Genomic DNA, 23,200 nt, shown 5'->3' with positions numbered 1-23,200 from the left:
ATGAATTTATTTCTTCAAGTTCCTAAAAATGTTTTCTTTCTTAACATTGTCTCCACCAAGATATGATCCCAGAAAAGACAAAGAAACATTTGCACAGCAGAGTGGTCATGGGAGAACATTTCTTCTTTCCTCTTGTCAGCATTTTGCCTTTACTGTCTGAAATAAGATTTATCTGTGCAGAAGTGCTGCAGTTAAACCACAGATGGGGGAGTGCTCAAATGTTTTGGAGAGCAGTGCAAATGGCAGTATAAACACAGGAGTTATTTCAGCTATGAACAACTCCCAGGGTACAAAAGTTGTCCAGAGTTTTTGTAGAGTTGGGTAGTAGTGTTCACAGTGAACATGTTTCCATTATTAGCTCCTGTTATAGAGCATTTGTCAATTTATTAAATAGGCTTGTCTTGAGTTGGAGCATAGCGTGCCAAGTCTCAGGTCAAATAAGTGTTTTGGAATGGAAGTGAAATCAAATGGATTACATTTGTAAGTAAACTGATACACATCACCCTGATCTATTGCAAACACCACACAGTGTTGAACAGTTACTACTGCTGTTTGTTTGGCACTCTGCCTCATGCACAGTTATGCCACCTGTGAGTACTGCAAGCATCTTGAGTGGCTATAAATCTTCAATAAGTCTATAAATTGAATAACTTGCCAAGTATGTTTTTCATGTGACAACTTTATAGAAAATGTGCAGTAAAACAACTGCTCCTTATATAACCTATTTCTGTTTCTCAGCTGTTAAGAATTATGTTGCAATAGCTCTTTAACAGAGTTGATTTTTCTCTCAGAAAAAACATAAATTAGAAATTTTAAAAGCCCACACTGGTGTTAATAAATTAATACAAACCCTCAGTCAAATACTATTTTTTTTTCATGTCAAAATATAACCTCTTTTGTTGAAGTAGGAATTTTGTCAATAAGATCACATTTTAGATTGGTTCAGAGCCATCAGATGTGAATATAAATATAAATAGCAGACTATAGTAATAATAATAATTTGTTCTCAGAAGTAAAGGTATTATTTTGTAGGGATATTTAATTCGAATTATCTTTTGTTCTGGAGTATATATATCAAGTCCTAGTGTTAGATCACTGCAGAATTATAAATGTTGCTCCAGAAATGAAAGAGGACATAAGAAAAATTATGGTAAATATTTTCTTAAGATTTCTATGGTATCTGTTAGAAGCTGCTGGTTGTACTGAAGTGTTGGGAACATTCTAAGAGTTTGACTAAGCAAAAATTCAGATTTCAAATTAACACCCTGAAAACACAATGCATTTAACCATGTATGTGTACAATAACACAAATACACTTTATTTCTACACATTTGACCATATCAGGAGAACATTTTCTGATACTGAATTGTGTATTTAAAATAGTAAATACATACATACTAAATGCATACATTTGTAGTGAGCAAACAAAGGGTTAAATTATGTCAGATGCCTTATGAAGAAATGTGCCAAGACGGCAGAAGAGTTGCTTTTACTAAATGTGAGTCCCTTCATTGATAACTGTGGCTACTGCCCTTGAAAAGGTAGACGTCCTTGAATTAATAATTGTTTCATACTCTGTCTGTTGTAGGGAATACTGGAAAAGGGTTTGAGGGTCAGGGAGAAGGGAAATGTACTGAATTACTCAGCATGCAGCAGCTTTCACATAAGAGGAAAAAAAAAGGAAACTAACATGGGATGAAATAGAGTTATGAGAGCTGAGATGAAAAGGCAGGAAAGATGGTGGTGTGTACACTTACAGAATAGTGAGAGTTCTCAGGGGAATGAGAGTAGGTTCATGAGGAGGGAAAACATGAGAAGAATGCCAAGTGTCTATAAAGAATAATGAAAAGAGAAAACACACACATATTCAAAGCACACAGTGTTACTTTAAGCTTGTTCTTTTGAGTACCACTAGTGACCCAGTTCTCATACACTCCAATTTATGGGTGTCTCTAAGATTCCATATCCTTTACAGACCCCAACATCCTCAGTTATAAACTTCTGACAGACTAAAGGGTGGACATAAAAGAGCATATTGTGGAATAGCTGCCATGTGTCAATTTATCCTGTCTTTCCATGGCAGAAAATCATGTCTGAATAGTAGAGAAGAAATTTGACACTCAAAGATGAGATTTTAATATTTTGGAATATATTTTTAAGTATCACTCCTGCCATATACATGGCTAAAAGGATCTCACTCAGTTTGTGCCATTTCCTCCATTTCCTCTAGTCCTATTACTGCCAGGATTTTTTTTTTAACTTTCATGGTAAGACTGTGACTTTTATTTTCACTGTAGTTTGTAGTATTTGAAAGTTGGGGGGTTTTTTTTTTGTCTGGCTCTGTATTTATTGCAAATGCAAAAAAGAGGGTATGTAACAGTGCATTTTGCCTCTCAAAAGAATACACGAAACAAACTGTCCTCTTTTTTTTTTTGGAGGGAAGAGAAGCAAAACCAGTGTGGTGCACGGGCAGGCAAATAGGAAGGTTACAGTAGGGAATTCTGATTTTAAAGCACCTTTCTGACTTAAAGTCTGGCTTAGCTGCAGATAGTAGCTGGGCAGCTCTTGTCTCAAGCTCTGTGTGAGAGACATAGGCACAGTGATTCCAAATGTTCTCTCTCACCCTTGGAAAGAATGCATTAAGCAAAGGACTTCAGAATCAGCACAGGGCAAGATAAGGATAATATAGCATCAAAGTTCACAGTCAGAGAATGGAAAAACACTGAGACCAGGCATGATGTTCTATGTGAAAGCTTTTCTATCAGGAGAGAATTAGGTCATTTTAACCTGGTGTTGGAGAACTGTCAGGAGTTTAATGCTGTTCTGTACTCAGAGGACCAAAGTAGGAATTGATGTCATTGAACAAGACATAGAAATGTCTGTGTGAAGGGAATGTGAATGGAAAGAGTAGATATTCCTGGAACAAGTGAGTGTTTCTCTACTGACCCCACATTATCCTGATCCTTGCACCACTTCTGCTGTTGCTGTGGAATTGTGTACACTATGGACAAATCCAAAATGTGATCCCAGTGCAAATGTCAGTAGATGCCTGCACTCCTGACAGTTCTTTGAAACTGAGTTTAGCAAAGTATTCCTATTGAGAGTTAGCAGATGCTGAAGAGCTCTCCTGAGCACAGATGTGCACTTCTGTGGCTCTGGGCCAATGAGCCATATTGAGAAATTCCAGTCTGGCTCTGTAGAGAAGGAACAAGCACACAGGTACAGGTACACAGGAGCTGGAATGTGCATTGAGATTACAGGTGACAGGGAAATTGTAGCTCTGTGAACATGCCTGTAAAAAGAAATGTATGCAATCCTAGAATCAGTTCTTAAACAAGCTCCTGATACTGAAATACCAAATGAAGGTAATATGTGTTGTTTACTCAAACAGAATTATTCCTGCTTGCACTGTATTGATCCCTTGTGAACAAAACACTTCACTTGCTCATTCATTAATTCTGCTGTGTAATCTTTTCATTTATGCAACAACAAAGGTAGATCTTTTATACAGGCAACATTTAAGACTTATGATCTTTGCTTTACAGTTCCTTGTGCTTTATTTTAGATTTACTCTCAAGCAAGATCAAAACTATGATTAGATTGAAAGACTTATTTACCTTTACAGCTACTGTTTATTTCTTCCAGTTGCTTGTTGGAATCATGGCTCTTCTGAGTGGAATCTTAACCATAATGCTTCCAGAAACACTGGGAAAACCATTGACTAATACTTTGGTGGAAGCTACAGAAATGGGAAGAAACAAGAAAAGCTGTTCAGAAAAGACTCCTCCAGCACATAGTGGTGCAGCATTAGAAAAGATAGAGATGTTTGGTCAAGAAAGAGTCAGCACTGACAAATAAAGCAGCAGCAAAATGGCCGTTCCTAATTTTAATCACTATCTAATTTATATGATCTCTGTATTCAAGAAATGTGACTGTTCTATAACATATGTGCCTTTTACTTTGTATTCTGTCTTCCCTTTTCAATAGAGCAATTGTATGAAACCTTTTCAAAGTGACTGAGTTACTGCAGAAAATTGATAGGATTTCTAGATCCCTTATCAAACTTACCCAGACTTTAAACTGACATGCTGTGACCAGTTGGAATGATTAATCTAAATGTTGGAACCTACCTGATTACATGTATGTAAAAAAATATGCCAGTTCTTTGCTTCACATTTTCTGCAGTTAGATCTGTAAACCTACAACAAAGTGCCCTGCCTGGCCTCTTCCTGTTGCAGCTGCCAGTTACAGGCTTGAGACTTCAGAACACAGTAAACTCTGTTACAATTCAAGAGAGAAGCCTTATCATTGCATCAGGTCATATAAATAATTTTAAACTAATTTATTCTTTTTCTTTCAAGTTTTCTACTAGAAATGGTGCCATTGCTAACAAAAGGAAAGTATTCTATGGCACAGCTTCTGACTGAAAAAATAATACTAAGTTTGCAAAATGTGCAAATAGTTTGTATATTCATTCTGTTGAATGGCAAATGTATTTTTTAGGGGTTTAGGAGAAAAAAAGTTCACTGGATCTACTGCTGTTTTAGTTTAGGTAAAACTAAACTGTCTGATCCCATTTAAAGTAATATTCATTCCAGACCATTATTTCAGTGCAGCCTTTCTCACTTATTTCAGCTTAGATCTAGCATCAGATTTTTCATAATTTCTAAGAGCTAGACCAGCTACTTTGCCAAATGCCTCCATCAAGGTCTTCATAGTCCTCAGTGGAAAAGAATAAATGGCATATTGCTCTTATTCAGGCTCTCTGCACAGAAGTGTATTTATTTATTAATTTTTGGTAGAAACGGTTTACACTCACCATTTTTCTCATAGATCAGCTGTCTGTAACTAATTTTTTCCTTACTATATCACACAAAACCAGTTAGAGTAATAGAATTTAAAGGATGGTAGCTAGAGGACACTGATCAATAGAAGAGTTACTAGTAGTAGTTTTAGTCAAAGTGTCAAAATATCCGTCTGCTGCTACACCTCATGTGTGCATCAACACTTACTGTTGGTGCAGTGGTTCTGCCTTATGACTCTGGACCACAGAAAACTGATAGGAATGCATCATTCTGGCTGCTTCTTTTATGGCTTTCTCCCACCTCTCCTTTTTCAGTCTATCTCTAGACCTGGGGGTTTCTTTCTTCTCTGAGGATCTGCATCTCCTTTGCTTTACCACCCTTGGTTTGAGTCAGCAGCACAGGAACATCTGTGTGCTGAGGTTCAGACAGCCCTCTCTTGCCTGGGTTGTGTGAATTCCATCCTCCCTGGTTTGAAATCAGTGTTTTCCCCTCTCAGGCCCCTTTTCTCATGGCATGGTCTCACCAAAACAAGTCTTCCTTGATCTTTGCCATGTACCCACCCCAAAAGATATCTATATTACTGTAGATATTCTATATGCTGTAGAAATCAATGGCCACATTTTTCAATTATATATGCACAGTTTTATTACTTTCAATGACTTCTGAAACCAGAATAATGGTTTATATCCCCTTATAGAAGATTTTATTCTTCACTGCACTGTCCTAGAATTTGGTCCTGATATTAGAAGAAAATAATACCCTATATGAGGATTAACATGCTTCAAAGCAAGCAAAAATCAGTAAATTTAAGTTTAAGGAGTTTCTCTGAAATAATTACATAAAAAGCACAAAGGAGTCTTCATGCTTCTTACAATTCTGTGGGTGTTCCAGTGTTTGCAGGGAAAACCTCCAAAAAGACCTGCACAGAATACTGTGGCTTCTGTCCAGATATGAGTTCAGCAAAAGCACTTAACCTTCTCCTGTGAGTAATCCCATCATTATTCTGAGAATGACTTGAATACATACTTTGATGACTGAAGATCAGATTACTCACATGCTGGGGTTTTTTATTTTGCTGAAGAGCAAACCCAGTATTCTTCCACTGCTTTCAGGTCCTCCTCCACTTCCCAGGGCAGAGCAGCTCTCTTTATCTGCAAGATCTACTGCCAAACTCTTCCTGCTCTGCCTTAAATAAGGGTTTAATCATGCTAAAAAACCACCATCATGCAATAGACCTAACAAGGAATTAAACTGGTACTGTCTTGCCTTACAACCACCCTCCCCACACACAGAGCTCCACATTCTTTCCTTATTTTGGAGTTCTTTCACACTGATAGTCCCTCTTTTAATATCTCAAAACTCTATCTAACTCCATCTATCTTAAAACTCACTACTCATAACTTTTAGGAACAGCACAGTCTATTTCTAACAAGGTATTAAAGAATATTTACAATTAAATTTTCTACTTCTTTACCTGCTGAGTAACTGATTTCAGTCTTACCCCGCCAAGAACACCCAAAGCATATTCTGTGTTCCTTTGGCTTGAGGGATTCAGGATCTGGTCATGTGTAATCAGTACACATAAGGAGAAGAAAAGAACAAGAAGAAAGTTAAATACGCAATGATACTGATACTGCTTACAAGTAAAATTGAATTTTGAGTCTAGACCACAATGTAGCTTGATGGTTTAACCCCAAAAGCCATTTCCTCCTATTACTGAAGTCAGTTGGTATTTGGTCTTTAATTCAAATGACCCCTGAATTTCCCTTAACTAATGATGTTACTGTTTTTCCTTGGAAATAAAATGTTTGTTGATTTACCAGTACATCTTTTGTGATTTTATGCATCAATACCGTAGAGATTGCCTTGGGGTATCCTATTCTTTAACCTGAGGAAGAATATTACTTTTAAAAAAAGGAAATAGCATGTATCTCTGTCTCTAGCATTTCTATTTGCTTGTTTTTTCCATATGGGCAAAAATATGTTAACACTAGTCATGCATTATAAGTGTAGGAAAATCAGGGTGAGTTGATTTTTTTCTATTAAATATTCATAGATTTTTTTAAATCCTTTTGCAAGAGAGCACTTAGTTTGAGAACAAATGCTTCTGTTCCAACGGGGCATATTTTCATTTCAGTGCTCATAAGAAGAATTAATTTTCATAGTTTCTCACTTCAGTTCACAAGTCCTTTTATGTTTGTATTTGTCATCCTTATCTTAGTGCAAATTTTTTGTGCTCATCAATGTCTCTGGAGTTACACAAGGGTTCTGTGAGATAATGAATTAGAGTTCTTATCTGTCTTAATTGCTGGGCACTATTGCATGATGGCAAATGTTTTTGTCCGAAATTTGATAACCAGTTTTATTAGACAGTCTTGCAATTTGTTAAGGACATACTTTTCTGGGTTAAATATAACAATACGAGCAATTATTATTAGTTTAACGATAACTAAGGAAAAATAATAAGTACACGTGTTTGGTATTTCAAAACTGTGTTATTAAGTTAGACAAAAGGATACATTTTACATCATACTTTAAGAGCTTCATTCAATTTCTCTGTGCAACATTCTGTAATTTAACCAACTATGTAGGAAAAAAATGCTATGCAAATCATGTGGGGTTATCATATGCTTTGGGTGGTACCCTGAATGTCTGAACAAGGGGAGAAGCCTCCTTGAAAGCTGAGGGCTTTTGTGTAGGGGCTCTGTGGAAAGACAAATGGCCTGACATCCCAGCTCTGGGATGGAGCGAAGGACTTGCTGGCATTCTCCTGTGCCTTCCACAGGTTTATTTTAGCAACCCCGTAGGTGCAGTCACTTAGGAAGCCTCTGTGGCATCGGGCTCAGCAGCGTGCATGGCCTGTGAGTGCCTTTTGGAAAGGCTTAGGGAAAGGTGAGCTCACTTCTGCCGTGGGCTCTTGGTCCAGAAAGGCATTTGTGACTGCAAAAAGGAGGCTCTGGATTCATCCTGCATGCTTTACAAACATCTGAAACATGTTTGTCTGAATCCTAGAAAAGATTCCTAGGGGAGAAATTAGATACCAGGACTAAAAAGAAAATAGAGCAGTGACAAAAACTGAGTTTATTCTATGAGGGAAAATTCTAGTCAATGCTGACAATTAGTTACCTCTCACAGGAAGAAAGCTAAAACACATCCATGTTCTGATAGCCCCGTAATTCTGTACAGGATTCTGTACTACATGGAGTGTGCCTTTTGGTTACATGGGAGAAGTATGTACTCGTAGGAAAGTTTGTTTGCCCAGAATTTGTGGATTTAATACAATATATTTTAATGGGGTTTTTTAATGTGTATTTATTATCTGCAATTATGTGCAAGAATTATGTCAGACACATTTTTAATCTTTACACCTTTACCTGATTTAATGAACTTCTATTACCAACTTTTCATTTGGTTCACACTCCTGTAAAGAGGTATGGCTGGTGTTTTGGCATTCCATGGAGATCCTATGATTTAGGATGGCAAATATCATGTGTGTGTCTTTTCCCTGTTTGTCTTTGCAGATGTAAACCAAGATTTGGGTAATATCTTAAGTGGTGACTATGACAAAAGGTGCATTTAAAATGTGACATGTTTTGCATTTCAGTTGCAGGAAAAACATGATTCTTTCTTGCCTTTGTTTGTATAAGGTGACTGGAGCACTAGTCCCTCAGACACGTTCAGTAGTGACAAAAATAGCTGCAGATACTGAGGAAGGGGTATGAGTTACCAGAAGAGAGAGTAGGTGACCACAGGAATGACAGAACAATGTACTTGTAAGCACGTGGTTTTCAGTGCATGTGAAGACTAACTATAGTTTCCTCATGCGGGAACTGGAGTGGGCTGACAGTGCAAGGAAAATAAGAATTACAGCAATGCATAGCTCTATTGTTATTTGTCCTCTTAGAGTGTCTCAGGAACCTATTTATTCTTCACTTCCCTTAAATCTCTAATTAGTGCAAATGACTCAACTTTCCATGCATATTTTATTAATCTTGTGTTTTCTGACCAAGTTACGCTCATTGCTTTGCTTCATCATTTGTGTTTTGAAGTCTTAATGCATCCTTGGCAGGTGATTTACATTCCTCTCTGAAAGTAACTGGAGTGAATGGTCCAAATAGTTGCTGCTAAAGCTGAGAAATTTGAATCAAGCCTGATAGACTGATTTCAAGAGCACTGAGTTCAATCAAGCTGAGAAAAATCAAGCCTAAGAAGTATATACTTCATATGGGAAAATATCCTTTTTAGTATGACTGGTATATAAACAGTGATGACAGATTCCAGTTTCTGGACAAAACAACAATTTCAAAAAAATTACCAAATTAGATTTATGAATAATCAGAAGTAATGGGGAATATCTCATTTAGAGACAAACCCACTCTTCTGTCTCTGCCTTCCTGGCTAACATACAAGCCATGGATACTGCTTGGGTATTTGCTGCAGATAATCAGGATCCAGCTATGGAATGCTCATAGGCATTCAGTTATTAACATTGCCTCATAATCTTCCACGTGGAGATGAACAGACTTGCACAGGAATAAGAACAAAACAGCGTCAAGGGGTGATTCTTGTAAAAATTGTCTCCACAGCCTCACTGCCAGTGATGAGATTAAAAAGTGAGGTAATCAGGAACATGGTGAACAACCATCCTAAATGGCTGGGCTATCTCTCAGTAAATATTTTCAGAAAGCTTTTCAATAGGAATGTCATCACTGCTGGGTTCTTCCTCGTGGAGAGAGAATTCCCCCAGAGGTAAGTAAATAACAGCAAAATGAGGCACAGCTGAAACTCCTTGCTGAAATAGTAACGTGCCATGGACACTGATGCTTGATTTGAACTGGTTAAAGAAGTGGCAGATAAATGGTGCATGCCACTCACAAGATCTGAAATAGGTCAGCACTGCTGTGTTCAGAGAGGTCATTTCTGCCTGTTGTTATGGCTCTGTTCAGGATAGCACACAAAGCAAAGGGAATGCTAAGGTAAAAGGAAGCACTTCTTAAGCACTGCTCAAGCTGGGTAGGTGCTGTGCTGGGATGCCACTGCCAGTCATGGTTCAGGAAGAGCTCCAAGTACAATCAGGGCTGTGTTTGTTCTGTGCCAGAAGGCTGGCAGTCTCTTCCCAAACACACAAATCATGACTTGTACTTTACCAAAAACAATGTGTTTGTTCACCTTTGCAAGGTACTTTAGCCCATAGAAGATTCTTTTCAATAATATTATTTGGTATCCCAAACCAACTTGAATTTCCTGCATCTTATTCTCAGGAAAAAAACACACTGAGAATTCCCTGAAACATTCAGACTTGCAAAAACATCTGTCACAGAATGTTTTGATCCAAATCATTCAAATTTGGCAAAGTTCTAAGCAATAAGCAGTAGAGTCTCAGGAGAAGTAGAAGGCAGTTTTTATCTTAGCTGGAACTGCAACCTCCATTTATATTTGTAGATTTCCATATGTGAAAGGATCCTTTCCAAACCTTTTGTAGATACCCTGCAATGACTTAGACCAGTGTTCATTTTACAATACAGCAAGCCTATCAAAAATTTAACTTCTAATCAAGCAAATCTCTGTTCCTCTGCTGCCTTCCCTGTCTTAATCCCCTATTTTCAGAACACTCAGAAAAATCAGGCCATACTATAATTTGGGAGAATTATGCCTTATTCCTGTCACTGTTGAAGGGAAAATCCTTTAAAAAATCATTTATCTTAAAGATCAGTGAACTGTAATGTATCATGGCTTTAGTTTTCAGAGCACAGCTAGACTGGGAGGCAAGAACAATCTACCGTGTGTGGTGCACGCTGTTGCTGTTCATACAGACACCCTTTGGATGGCTGCTGGTCTGAATTCAAATGGCTACAGAGAAAAGGCATCTGCTTGGAAGATCCTTTGCAAATGCTGTTCGACAGGCTTGGAGGGGTGTGGTCGGCAAACACTGTCCTGCTGAGAGCGTTCAGGGACGAATGCTCAGGCTGTCAAATATTAGCCAAAATATCCTGCCAACGGCTAATGCCCCGGAGGCAATAAACCGAGGTGTATGGCATGCAATTTCATCCTAGAGCTCCTGCAGAGAGGTTTGTTTATGACAAACTCATGTTTTCGTGCTGAAAGCAGCCCTGCCTGGCTGCGCTCATTAGGGATTTGCGGTCTGGCAGGAGCCCGCTCGCCCCTCACCGAGCTGTGGTGGCTGGAGTTCCCCTCCTGGCCGTTGCTCCAGCGCTGTGGCAATCCTCAGGCAGCTCCAAAGCACTCAGAGCATGACTGCCTGGGAGGGACGGAAAAGGGCAATGTATTCCCTGCAGCACAGCGGGTCCCGTTGGGCCTCCCCCAGAGGGAATATCAGGGGGAAAAGTTCTGGCAGGCGGCAGAGAGGCCGGCCCTGGCAGAGGCCGCCGGGCGCCCCGGGAGCGCTGCCAGCGCCGGAGGCGGCCTGAGCCTGGGCCTGGGCCTGGGCCGGGGCACAAACAGCTCCTTCATCCCGCGGGGCGCGGAGCCGGCCCGGCAGCGCCCCGGGACGGGGGTGCGGCGGCCCCCGCGCTGCCCGGCACGCCGGCCCTTCCAGGCGGGAGCGGGGGCCTCCTCCTCACCAGGTATCGCCTGCTCTCCCCGCTTGGGTTGTTTCTAGACCGTACTTCTAGGTGAAGAAGTAAATGCTGGTATGCCACAACCCTTTTGCTGCCGAGGGCCGGGGAAGCGCCCGCAGTGGCTGCGTGGGGAATTCCCGCGGGCAGATCCCATCTCTCGGAGCCGGTGCAGGGAGGGCTCAGCCCACACCCCGGCGCGGGAGGGGTGAACCGCGGGGCTTAGCTGTGCGGAAGGCCCGGGATCGCAGCTGCTCCCTGTTCCCCTCTTCCCCGCCCTGAGCGGCGGCATGCCGGCCCTGGGGGAGCGAGGATCGCAGAGAGGATGGATTTCCTCTCCGTTTGGCAGGAAAGCAAGAGCATCGCTCGGTGTGTAGGTGCTTTTGGTAGGCAGCTCTTGCAAGGGGCTGCTGGAGGGGTATCCCTACCATCCCTTCGAAGGTGTGTCCCATGCTTGCAAACAATCCACCTGAAGGAGGAGCTGGGGTCCTCTGTGGCAGTGGTTCTCTGTGGTCACCTGTGAATCCTGCTTTCTGACAGCAGTGCTGTGTATGAGGGGATTCCTGAGAAGCCTCTAGAGTCCTTTGTTCAGTGAGGAAAGATCATCCTCGTCTTTCTCCTGCAGCACTTCCTAAATGTACATCTCACAGGACAGCCCAAAGAGTAGAAAGGGGACCTGGCCAGAGTCAAAAGGCCAAAATCAGGAGCTCCTCCACAGCAAACACCCAAGAATGAATCAGTCTTTGCCCAGAAAAACCCCTCTCTGGGGTCATGTGAAGGGAAGTAACACCAAAGGTGCTTGTAAACTGGGGAAGTGATAAAACAAAAGCGATCAACAAAAAAATGAAGGGAAAAAGTATTCCATGGCATGCACTGACAGGGACAGTGGGTACAGCTGCCGTGGTGGATGAGGAGCCCCTCCAGAAGCTAAGAAAGGCTTGAGCCTTTGCTCTGCAGTGCCGGAGGCTTCACACAATTCAAAACAGTATTTCAGGACTTATGAGGAGCTTCAGTTAAAAAAAAAAAACACCAAACAAAGCCGTTCAAATATAACAGGTTTTGGTTTTCTTTAGTTACTTCCTGTTTTAACTTTTCTGGTCAACAGTTCAGCTGGGCTTTTTCCACTGTTTATTTGGGTGTGTAAATATGCTTATTTTGGTAGGGCAGCCAGATTGCGACACAAGCTAAGAGTGTCCAGCCTGCTGTGACCGTGGGCTGCAGCTGCAGCTGGCAGTGGATGTGCATGTTCCTCTGTGTGTGTGTGTGCTGGGGAACAGTGTATTTATCCATATTGGCCATGTTACTCACTGCTAGAATGATGTTAGAGCTGAAAGTTAGTGGCACTTAGTGGTGACCTACAGCTATGTGAGACAAGAAAGAATAAAGACCCCCTTGTGTCACATGAGGCTGACATCTTCAGCTATGGGAGTTGAGAGATGAAGTCACGTCACAAAGTATCTCAGTATTTTTAAAACTAATTCATTCTGGCCTAGAGAAGCAGGAGGGTGGCAGGGACATGAAACCCACATTAGGCAACTGGTGTCCTCCTTGCTGGGGAGTACTGCTCCAGGTAGCTCTCTCTGGCTTCTCTTCTGTCTTGTTCTTCATACACTATGAAGGGACAGAGAGCTAAACGATATCTGTCACCATTCACCTCCCTCCCCAAGAGCTACTGCAACTGATCTGCTTTTTAAATGCTGATTTTTGCAAAATGCTCAGGCCTGTCTGAGGGGATGAGATGTGTCAACCCTGCTGGGACTAAGCTGGGCTGCCACATCAGCTAAAAATAGTTTCTCCTTCTCTGCCCTCCACCCAGCAAGATGCAGGCCGTGCTGCCAGGGCAGAGCCATAGGTGGGCCTTGCACTCAAAGCAGGTCAGTAGCTCTGCAAAGCCTGAGCTGTGCTTGTTCATACAAGCTGTGTATGCACAGCTTTGCACCCAGTTAGTTTTTGGCAGGAAAGCTTTTCGTGCTCCTGGACTGCAGCAGTAGGTGCAGGAAAAGTGGTGCTTTGAACAGGTGCTTGTCATGATCTTCTGAGCTGCTCTCACAGGCTCCAGCACTGTCAGCAGCCCCTTCCTGCCCTCGCTGGATTTTGCAGCATAGGGATCAGTTGATATCAAACTGGCTCATCTGCAAAAATCCCATCTGAACTGGGTAGACTTGTGAAACCTGAATCTCCACCAAGCCACAGCTCCCCTTTCTTCCCCAGGGACAGGGAGGTCAGTCAGGAAATTCAATCTCCACCATGGTCCAAGGGCTTCAGCGAAGGAGAGTTGTGAGGGACAACCGAAAGCACATCTCTGGCAGGTGGATAATGTACCCATTGCATATGTTCCAGGGCAGCTGAAAAGCAGGACTGTGCTTGTCCATGGACTGCTGGGAGGCTCACTGGGCACTCTGAGGGCCACACGCCATTTCCACAGCTGCCAGTTCTGAGTGAGAAGGTTTGTTCATAAAGATGTATTTAGATACCTTTCTCAGAACCAGTGTTCCTCAGTAATTACAGAATTATTACCCAGCACCTGCCCCCCCCCCCCCCTTCCCCCAGTTTCTTGTCGCTAATATTCTTCCTTACTTTCCCTTTCCTCTTCCCCCAGCAGTTTTCCTGACTGGGTTTCTGGGTGTCAGCCATGCAGGCCAGCAGTTCTGGTCCAGGGTCCATTTTTCCCCCTCTGTACTGTGTCCTCTTCCTCTGCAGTGCAGGCACTTCTGTAGTCAGCTTGTAAAAGATGATGTGATAATTAACAGAAAGAAACTTAAGCGTTGCCCAGAGAGGAAGAAGACGGGTTGTAACAACCCTTGGCTGTGATGCAGAAGGAATGCAGTGACAGGCAACAGTTCCTGCTGCTCTTTCCCTTCTTAAATAGCAGAGACATCAAATTTTAAGTACTAAAACCTCAGGGGTAAATGAGAAGCTGTGTGAACAGTTATGAACAAGGATCTCATAAATAAACCTGACCTGTCATAATTCCAGGTTGTCTGTCTTGCCTAAATTTACATCAAAGATGCCAAAAGCCACAGGAAGATGGTAAATCAGCCTGTCATTTTAAGTGCAGGCACTGGTTTCCAGAAAAAGTTCTCAGAGAGCAATTAGTGAGGCTGGATTTCTCGTCACTGATAAGCAAGCCCCATAGGAGAAACTAGAACCATCAGGGCACACAACTGAAGGTCTATCTCGCTCAGCATCCTCTCCGAGAGTGAATATTGTAGCTATTCCAGGAAAAAATTAGTCATAGGCAGAAGGGATCCTCCCCCCTACATCCTTGGTCAGATGTTGGCAGTAACCTATTGAAAGGATGCCTGACCCAGCAGGAGCCCCCCTACTCACCTGGTTCAAAGCTGCTAAATGATTTATCACCTCTGAGGTTGCCCAGTGTCTCTCTCCTGGGCCCATTTAGTCCTGGCTTCAGGGAGTTTGCAGGGTGCACGCAGCTGCATGGTTCAGTTCTACTTTGTGCCATCACCAGTGTGGGACCTGAGCTGGCCATGGCCAGAAACACAGGCTGGCACTTCCGTGGGATGGACAACCAGGTGACTGTCTACCAAGAGCTGTGTGCCACTCCTCAGGACAGGTGCCAGCTCCAAGACTTGCCCAGGACAGGGGAAAATAGAGACACTGACTTCCTGGAGTAGCAATCAGCAGATGAGGAGTGGAGTGGAGCCCAGGACATAAAGCAAGATATAAAGTAATGCATAGAGGCAAAAATACAGGCTTTTGGAGCAGCAGGACTGGCTGGCACCTGGGAACCACGATATGTTGCTAGGAGAGCATGGCAGCCTTGGATGCCCATGAATCTGTGCAAGGTAGTGAGTCATGCTCGCAGGTACAAGGACCAAGAATGGATTGGAGACCTCCAGTGTGATTTGCTTCTTCTGCCCAGGCAGTGATAGCCCTCACTGCTGGAGATCCCAATATTCAAGTAACTTTTGGCTTAACAAGCTTTAAAAAAAAACAATTTCTCCAGAGAAAAAGGCACTCTGTGCCTTTTGCACCTGACACAATAGAAAACTTGATGGGTGTCTCACTCCCTCAGATTTTATTGAGGAAACCTCCCCCAAACCAGCCCAAGCACTAGTGGTGCACATGCAGATCCCTCTCTTGTGCTGAGGATGAGGTATTGGCTACTTAAAGACTTTTCAAAACTTTTTTGTCATATCAAAGGCTCAACAGTCCTGGTTGTGTGCAGCAGTTAATTAGTTGTTGGGGAGGAATTATGTTACATCTCGTGTGGGTATTTCATAGCCTGATACTTGCCCTGGATATACTGGTGTGTGATATGTTGTTTCCAAATGCAGGTAGGAACCTCTCTCCTCTGGCTCTGCATCCTGGAGATGGCCTCACCCAAGGTTGCAGTGGTGGGTGCAGGAGTCATCGGCCTTTCCACAGCACTGTGCATCACAGAGACTTGTCCCAGCTGCTCTGTGACGGTCCTTTCAGACCAGTTCAGCCCCAACACAACGAGTGATGTGGCAGCTGGGATGCTCATCCCTCACATCTACCCAGGTTTGTTCAATTCAGGGCAGCACTTCCCATGGCACCTCATGCAGCTGTGTCTAGGTGTGCAGCAGTGCATAAAGGCTCAGGAAGAAAAGGTGCCTTGACCTGTGTTCCCTGTCTGCCCCATATCCTTCACACTCATTTGAATGCTTCTCTTCTTTGCATTATTCCTCTCTGCACGTTTGGGTTTGTTCACCTGCAGACACACCGATCCACAGGCAGAAGCAGTGGTTCCAAGAGACCTTCACTTATCTTTTTGCCATCAGCAACTCAGCCGAGGCATCAGAGGCTGGCATTCACCTGGTCTCTGGGTAAGAACAGCCCCTGGGGCAGCCTTTGGTACATTTGTGCTGTGTTCAGGAGCAGGTTTTCTTTGCTAGAATTCAGGGGTATTCCCTTTAAGGAATAGCTTTTATGTCTGTATTCCCAAGAAACGACATTGTAGCTGCTCACATGTGATGTATTTTTAGGCAAAATTCAGGAACAGGTGTGCGCAGAAAACCCACTCAAGTCTGACCAGCACCAAATGTCTTTTAATAACCAATGTTTTCCACACTGTCACCCACTAGTTGTTTGCATCAGGGATCATCTCCATAGGGATGGGACTTCAGGATCCTCCAGCTTCAGCAAATAGGTACAGGGATTCTGCTGGACGGTGTTTGTGTTGGGGTGTTTTATGCTGCCTATTATGTACTGAGAAATTTGCCTCTTAGGAGTATTGAGACTGAGCACTCTGTAGCTTTATGCATGTTCAAGGAATGGTGAACAGGTCAGCAGCCCCTTCCTGCCCTCGCTGGGTTTTGCAGCATAGGGATCAGTTGATATCAAACTGACTCATCTGCAAAAATCCCATCTGAACTGGGTAGACTTGTGAAACCTGAATCTCTACCAAGCCACAGCTCCCCTTTCTTCCCTGGGGACAGGGAGGTCAGTGAGGAAATTCAATCCGGTGGGGCAAGTGGCCCCACCAGGTCCAGCCAGGTGTCTGCAGTTGTGGTGGGACACTGTACGAGGGCACTCTCTACATACACTATCACTGGAAGGGCTCTCTGCAGTTTATTTACCCTATTGTGCCACCCTCACACTCAGCTGTGCTGACCTTCTGCCTGTTGCCCAGACAGGTATTGCAGGAGCAGGCAGCAATTTTTCCCCATTGCTGTTAGCCTTGCAGAGCTGCACTGATGGGGGGAAAGAGGTTCTGAGCTCCTGGGTTTGTTCTAAGATTGCCATGACACATAACATGACAGAGCAATAGCAGTGAAGTTTTCAAGATTTTTCTTTGTCTTTTTAGTTGGCAGATCTTTAAAAGCACTCCCAAGGAAGAGTTACCTTTCTGGTCAGATATTGTGTTGGGATTTCGACCAATGTCGGAAGCAGAACTCCAGAAGTTCCCGCAGCACCGATTTGGTCATGCCTTTACAACCCTGAAATGTGACTGCCCACCCTACCTGCTGTGGCTGGAGAAAAGGTAGGGTTTGCTGCAGGCTGGGCATGCAGAGGGAAACCCTGGCAGAGGGACTGGAGGCAAGACACGGTTTCCTTGAGAGCCTTAGGTTTGAACAAAACTGGGAAAAGGCTGTTTCTCATTGTGGAAAATGCAACAAGCTCTTGCTTGGGGAGAAGCACAGGAAATAAATACAGAACTTTTCTGAAATGTGGAAGGCCCTATTTATGCAATGTCCAGTTTTTCCCAGTGTGTCTGTACAGTAGGGCTTGGAGTGTGAGCGACCCTGAGTGTAGAGCCAACATAGCCACAGGGGCTATGCTTGGCCAGACAGAGCTTGAAGGTACATCAGGAACCTGCCATGTCCTGAGAAAATGTTTGGCCGCTCCACATTTGCCAAACTTCCCAAATAATATCTCTCTGTTTTTGAAGATACATCCAGTCCCTGTGAGAATAAGCACATCTAGGAAGGTGTCTTATTGTGAAGACTTTGCTCTTATGAAGTAGCTGGACCAATTAATCTCAAATTTGTTCAACAATTGGAGTAATTTCTTAATCCATTTAGATGAAAAAAACCCCAAAATGTTAAACAGCATCATCTTGTAACAAATTTCTTGAAAAAGTTTTCCTGCATAAGATGGGTGATGCACTCACTCTTAGGAGTTATGGTTTCAGAGTTCATGCCTGGATTGACATCAAAGTTAGAAAATCTGCCAATTTCCAAATTTTTAAGTTTCCCCCCAATACCCCAATTTTGCAGAACCATAGGAGAGACAAGATAAAGATGTAAAAGGGCTTTGACACCCTGAGACATACTGGGTTAATTATTTAATTCAAATAAGTACCTCTAAAGTGAGAAAATGGCTGTATCTTCTTGAGAGAAAGAGACAGGCTGCAAGCTGATTTGGGGTTAAGTAAAGAGATGTGTACTGACACCAAGGTACAAATTGCCAGCTCAGCTGGTTACTTGGATGCCTTTCATCACACTGCAAAATGTGAAAAAGCATTTCTTATTGTAGCAGCCAAGTGGGCTGGGAGTTCTCCTGTGGCACCAGTGCCATGTGAGGTCTGTGCCATCTACTCAGTACACATGATCTGTCATGTTTCATTGCCTAACTGAAGCAAGTTTCTGCTGCAGGACAGCTAAGTTGTACAACCCATTTAGTATCTGCCATGTGATTTCTGCTCCCTCCTTATTCCTGCTGTAGTCTTATTTCTCAAAGGATATAGTCTAATGAGATGATCAAGCTCTTTTTTTTTTCTCTTCTCCCTGGTGATGAGAAGCGAGAGAATATTAAACATGTAACTAAACATGTAAGGCCCCTAGTGACCTGAGCAGTATTTATAGACCATTCTCCTGGCAATCCACAAGGAAAATTGTTGTTGTGCCCACCTTGCTTGGCCAAAAATAGACTTCAGGAATTTTTTCCTGCTTACTTGCCCGAATTCAGGAGTTCTCATCAGGTGTTTTCATTGGTGTATTTTTTATGGCATGGTGACAGAGTCCCAGTTAGAACTCTTAGAGCTCTTCTTGCAAGTTGCCCAGCCACAGCTGCTGCATGAGATCTCCCCTGTTCTTCATAGACAGCCTCAATATCCTGCTACATCAGGCCCCAGAGCTTCAACTATGCTCTGGATTCTTGGCTCACTCACTGCTTTGTGGGAAACCACTGCCTTCATAGTAGAGTTGATGACTTTGCCAGCTGCTAGAATGTTGCAGAGGATGGGATTTTCCACTTAGTGCATCACAGACCTGTCTCCTGACTTGCTTATTCTAAAACCCCCAGCAAAAACCCCCAGCAACAGGATCCAGCTGACAGCATGCAGGGACTTCATACTAGTGATTTTCCTTAGTGAAAGGCTTCAAAATTCAGGCAAGTTCAGGGGAGGATTTGCCTTGAAATGGAGCTCAAAAATGGATCTCAAGAAGGTGTGACTTTCACTGAAGAGCAGACATGTATGTATAGTGCTCTGAGCCGTCCTGGATGACTCCTGGCTGCTGCTCCAAAAGGTTATGGGCACCCTGGTGGTCCTGTGCCACATCTTCCCAGCCTTAGTGCAGATCTTAGGGCTTGACACATGGCACTAGATGGCTATGTAGCTCAGGAGGTGAGTTGGGAATGAATGTGACAGCATACAACAGGCACATTAAAAGGAGTGTAGGACAATAGCTCTGCCACTAGTATGAGCAAGTTGGTAAATGAATCTGTTGTTTCTCAGCTAGCTTAGGCTGTTAAATCTTGATACTGTTACAGAAATGAATCAGACCACAAAGACCTGTTTGCCTAGGGTCTCATGCCAGACCCTTCTCTAAAACTGCTCAACTTGCTGTACTTTTTCCAGCCCCACCAGGCTAAATACCTCTGATCAAATCAGACAAATCTCAAAGAGAACCTCCATGGCATTTTCTTTTCTTTTTGTCCTCTCTATTGTTTGGTTTTGATCAGTGTGTAAAGGCAAAGGCAATCTATCTCATTTACTTAATGTTCATAATAATTGCATAAGGGTTTAGGAGTTTCTTTTCTGCCTCACTTCTGGAGTCTTTTTACAGGTTGAAAGCAACTGGCACCCTGATGTACACCAGGAAAGTGGCAGACTTGTGGGAGCTGCACAATGAATATGACATCGTTGTCAACTGCACAGGCATGGGAGCCCACCAGCTGGTGGGGGACAAGCAGCTCTTCCCTGTCAGGGGACAAGTACTCAAGGTTCACGCTCCTTGGGTGACACAATTCATCCGGGATGGAGATGGCTTAACTTACATCTACCCAGGGATACACAAGGTGACCCTGGGGGGAACCAGGGAAAAGGGGAGCTGGAGTCTCTCTCCTGATGCTGGCACTACTAGAGACATCTTTGACAGATGCTGCTCTCTTGAGCCCTCACTGCAGGGAGCTCAGGATATTGAGGTGAAGGTGGGCCTGAGGCCATCCAGGCAGTGTGTGAGAGTGCAGAGAGAGGTTTTGAGCCAAGGAGGAGTCAAGCTCCCAGTGGTTCACAACTATGGGCATGGGGCAGGTGGCTTTTCAGTGCACAGGGGCACAGCCAAAGAGGCTGCTCACCTGGTGGAAGAGTGCCTTTCTGCTCTGCAAGGCTCCTCATCAAGGGCCAACCTTTGAATCCCAGAGGCTCCTTTTCCATTTACAGCTAGTGCATTTCCTAGCAGTAGCTTGGACTTTAAGTCCATTACTGTATAGAAGGGAACTAAGTCAACATCTTGTTCCAGTGCAGATACTCAGTGTTATCTTTAACCACCTTGGAAAGGCATGATATGCTGATCCATGTATTAGCTGATCATCTCCTCCATCTGCCCTGGGCATTTGTCCCAGTCTCATGTGAAGAAGACAAGATAGATAAATACTCTTCACATAACAGATTGCTGCAGTGTAATACGAATAACATCAATTTAGCATTTCTGCCCCTGCATCTAAAGGATGTCAGATGCAATAGACTCAGATTCAGTAAAAATAGGTTGTCTCCTCTTATACCAAATCTAATTTAGAATTGCCCTTGTTTCTGCCACCTTGCTAATAAATTTTATCATTTGTCTATATGATTTAAAAGGAAAAGAAAACCCCATGCAGTGCTGCATTACAGTGCTCCAGGTCAGCTCTTACAGAAAGCAGCATTAGGTCACTGTCACACACAGTGACCAGGCAAGTGTGATTTAAAGAGCAGGTCTGTGATACCCATCACTGCATTTGCTCATATTGCACCTCAGGGAACTTGAAGTTTCTGCTAATATTGCCCCACATGAGCTACAGTTTTGTGCGTCTTTTCTCACACTAGTTTGCAAATTTGTTTTTTTCCTTCAAGGCCCTCAGATTTTGCTCTCAGACACCAATGATTTCCCCTCAGCCCCTCCCCTTCTCCCCCACACAGCAACATTGATATGGACTTGTTCTACTGAAGAGGATTTTTCAGAGTGGGCTGGGGGCTTTTCTACTTCACAACAACACTGTCTGCTTTCCTTGCAACAGCTGATATGAATAAATTGGAGACAAACCAACAAGGATTCTGACACCAGTATCGGTTTTGTAGAAGAGCCATTTAAGACTAGATAAACACACTACGGAAAAATTTGTCTGTAACTGGACATGAGCAAGCTCCTCTGCTGTAAGAAAGCTGAGTCCTCTGCTCACTGCATGGCAGAGGCTCTCTTGGGCTTTACACTCCCCTCAGCAATTCAAGCCCTTTGATGTGTCTGAAGATAATCACTCCCAAAACTGGATCTTACCATCAAAGTACAGGTCTGACTCTTAGTGATTAAATGACTCATTAAATCTTTAATGGCTCACTTGAGAGTGTTATCATCCATTTTTGTCTAGCTTTTTTGTCCACAGAATTACAAAACCATTCAAAATCCTTCAATAATTCCAATGATTAAAATTAACTGATAAATAAAGTTCTAATAATGGAGCAAAGGTCAGTTCTGCAGTTCTGTAGTGTTTCCTTTCATAAGCAAGGGATTTTCTTTCATATGGGATGGCCTGACAGGGCCAAGAAAGGCCACATTCAGCTACCAACTCCTGCTGTTCTCGGGGGGGTGAGGACAGTTATCATTTGCAAGGGACAGCTGTCAGAAGAAACATCACCAAATTAAATTATGGGTCAATAAGTGCCTGGGACCAGCCTAAGCCAGCTCTGCCTTCACCAGGACTGAAGAAGAATGAAAAAGAGAATTCTCATTTTCTCAGCTCTGAAAGCTAATTTTGCTCTCCCCTCTTTGTTCCCCCCCCCCCCCGCCCCCCCCCGCCATTTGTCCTTTCCAGTGGTATGAGAGGGCAGAGCTGCTGCTTTTGGCAGCAGTGTTGGCATAGGGCTTGTCAAACTGCAGCTTTGTCCTCAGCTAACACAGAACATAAAAATACATGGAAAAAGAATATGGGCTCTTTTTCTTAATCTTTATTTTAAGCTTTAAAATAGCAAACAGTGTAACTTATCCTGGAGCAAGAAATGCTGCTAATGCTAATAGGGTGATCATAGTCTCATAAGAAAGCAAAGCTGTTCTTGTGCACTTCTTCTCCGCAGGGTGATGGGGTTTCTTCTAATCTACTTATAAAAGTTGTCTGGTTGATACCGTGTCAAAACAGGTTTGGCTGCAAAGCTTATCCGTCTGGAGTCCTAGCGCTGCTCATGGCCAGCAGGGAGGACAGCCACTTCTGGTCTAGGGTCTTCCTCATCTGAGGGGTAGCTTAGTGTTTCAGATTATTTATCTTCCACACAGTTGTTGACTTGCCTCTAAAACCTTTTATGGTGCTTCTATATTCCCCAACATCCTGTGGAAACAGGTTCTGTAAAGGGAGAAACTTCTTTGTCCATGAGCAGTGCTTGTTGCCTTCATCTTTGTCTTGAACCTAAAAACATCATCTGATACCCCTTTTGTGCATGTTATGAGAGGTAGTGACTCCATGGCACATTTGAGTTTATAGAGCTCCACCATACTCTCTCTCAGACTCTTCTTTCCCACCTTGAAGAATCTTGGTTTACATAATACATAATTACCTCACTTTCACAAGCCCCGATCTTCATGGGGACATATCTGTTGGAGAAGACAGCACAGTAAAGCATAAGCAATCCAGGAGGTTCCTTCTCCAAGTGATAGAGCAGCCAACAAGGCGAGGTGCTATGCTGGACCCTGTTCTTGTCAACAAGGAGGGGCTGGTGTCCCAAGAGGGAGATATTTCTCAGGGGTCAGCATTGGGGCTGGTGCTGTTAAAGATCTTTTATTTGTGTCATGGACAGTGGGACTGGGTGCATGCTCACCAAGTTTGCCAGTGACACCAGGCTGTGTGGTGCAGTGGACACACTGGAGGGAAGGGATGTCATCCAGAGGGGCCTTGGCAGGTTTGAGAGGTGGGACTGTGCAAACTTTG

The 23,200-nt window shown here is 43.2% G+C and overlaps 2 protein-coding genes across 7 annotated transcripts in view; both read left to right on the top strand.

Annotated features, from left to right (window-relative positions):
* Positions 1 to 6,630, top strand: part of SLC22A16 (solute carrier family 22 member 16) — a 33,719-nt gene extending 27,089 nt beyond the window's left edge. The window contains exons 8-9 of one of the 5 annotated variants that reach the window (XM_084203403.1): positions 1,067 to 1,150; positions 3,646 to 6,630. In XM_084203403.1, coding sequence (XP_084059529.1) covers positions 1,067 to 1,150; positions 3,646 to 3,858 — 297 coding nt within the window. In that variant the 3' untranslated portion in view covers positions 3,859 to 6,630. The remainder of the gene's footprint in view (positions 1 to 1,066; positions 1,151 to 3,645) is intronic. The other 4 variants (XM_084203405.1, XR_014616065.1, XM_084203404.1 and 1 more) reach the window with 4 other exon arrangements.
* A 4,518-nt stretch (positions 6,631 to 11,148) lies between these two features.
* DDO (D-aspartate oxidase) lies at positions 11,149 to 21,753 on the top strand. 2 transcript variants are annotated; one of them, XM_084203457.1, is made up of 6 exons: positions 11,149 to 11,389; positions 13,721 to 13,826; positions 15,679 to 15,886; positions 16,083 to 16,191; positions 17,172 to 17,348; positions 19,876 to 21,753. In XM_084203457.1, the coding sequence occupies exons 3-6, from the start codon at positions 15,715 to 15,717 to the stop codon at positions 20,441 to 20,443; spliced, it is 1,026 nt and encodes a 341-aa protein (XP_084059583.1). In that variant the 5' UTR covers positions 11,149 to 11,389; positions 13,721 to 13,826; positions 15,679 to 15,714; the 3' UTR covers positions 20,444 to 21,753. The 2 variants fall into 2 exon arrangements, with proteins under 2 accessions (XP_084059583.1, XP_084059584.1); XM_084203458.1 differs by lacking the exons at positions 11,149 to 11,389; positions 13,721 to 13,826; positions 15,679 to 15,886 and adding an exon at positions 16,450 to 16,514 and having other exon boundaries at positions 16,111 to 16,191.
* The last annotated feature ends 1,447 nt before the right edge of the window (positions 21,754 to 23,200 follow it).

The sequence above is a fragment of the Fringilla coelebs genome (genome assembly GCF_963513975.1).
Source record: "Fringilla coelebs genome assembly, chromosome: 3".
In the NCBI taxonomy this organism is placed as follows: Eukaryota; Metazoa; Chordata; class Aves; order Passeriformes; family Fringillidae; genus Fringilla; species Fringilla coelebs.
Note: the sequence above shows the minus strand (reverse complement) of the source record. Positions and strands in the feature narration are given on the sequence as shown.

Coding starts and splice junctions, on each gene's coding strand:
- DDO (XM_084203457.1), top strand. CDS start 15,715: ATGGCCTCACCCAAGGTTGCAGTGGTGGGTGCAGGAGTCATCGGCCTT. Junction 15,887..16,082: donor CATCCCTCACATCTACCCAG/GTTTGTTCAATT, acceptor GTTCACCTGCAG/ACACACCGATCCACAGGCAG. Junction 17,349..19,875: donor CTGCTGTGGCTGGAGAAAAG/GTAGGGTTTGCT, acceptor GTCTTTTTACAG/GTTGAAAGCAACTGGCACCC.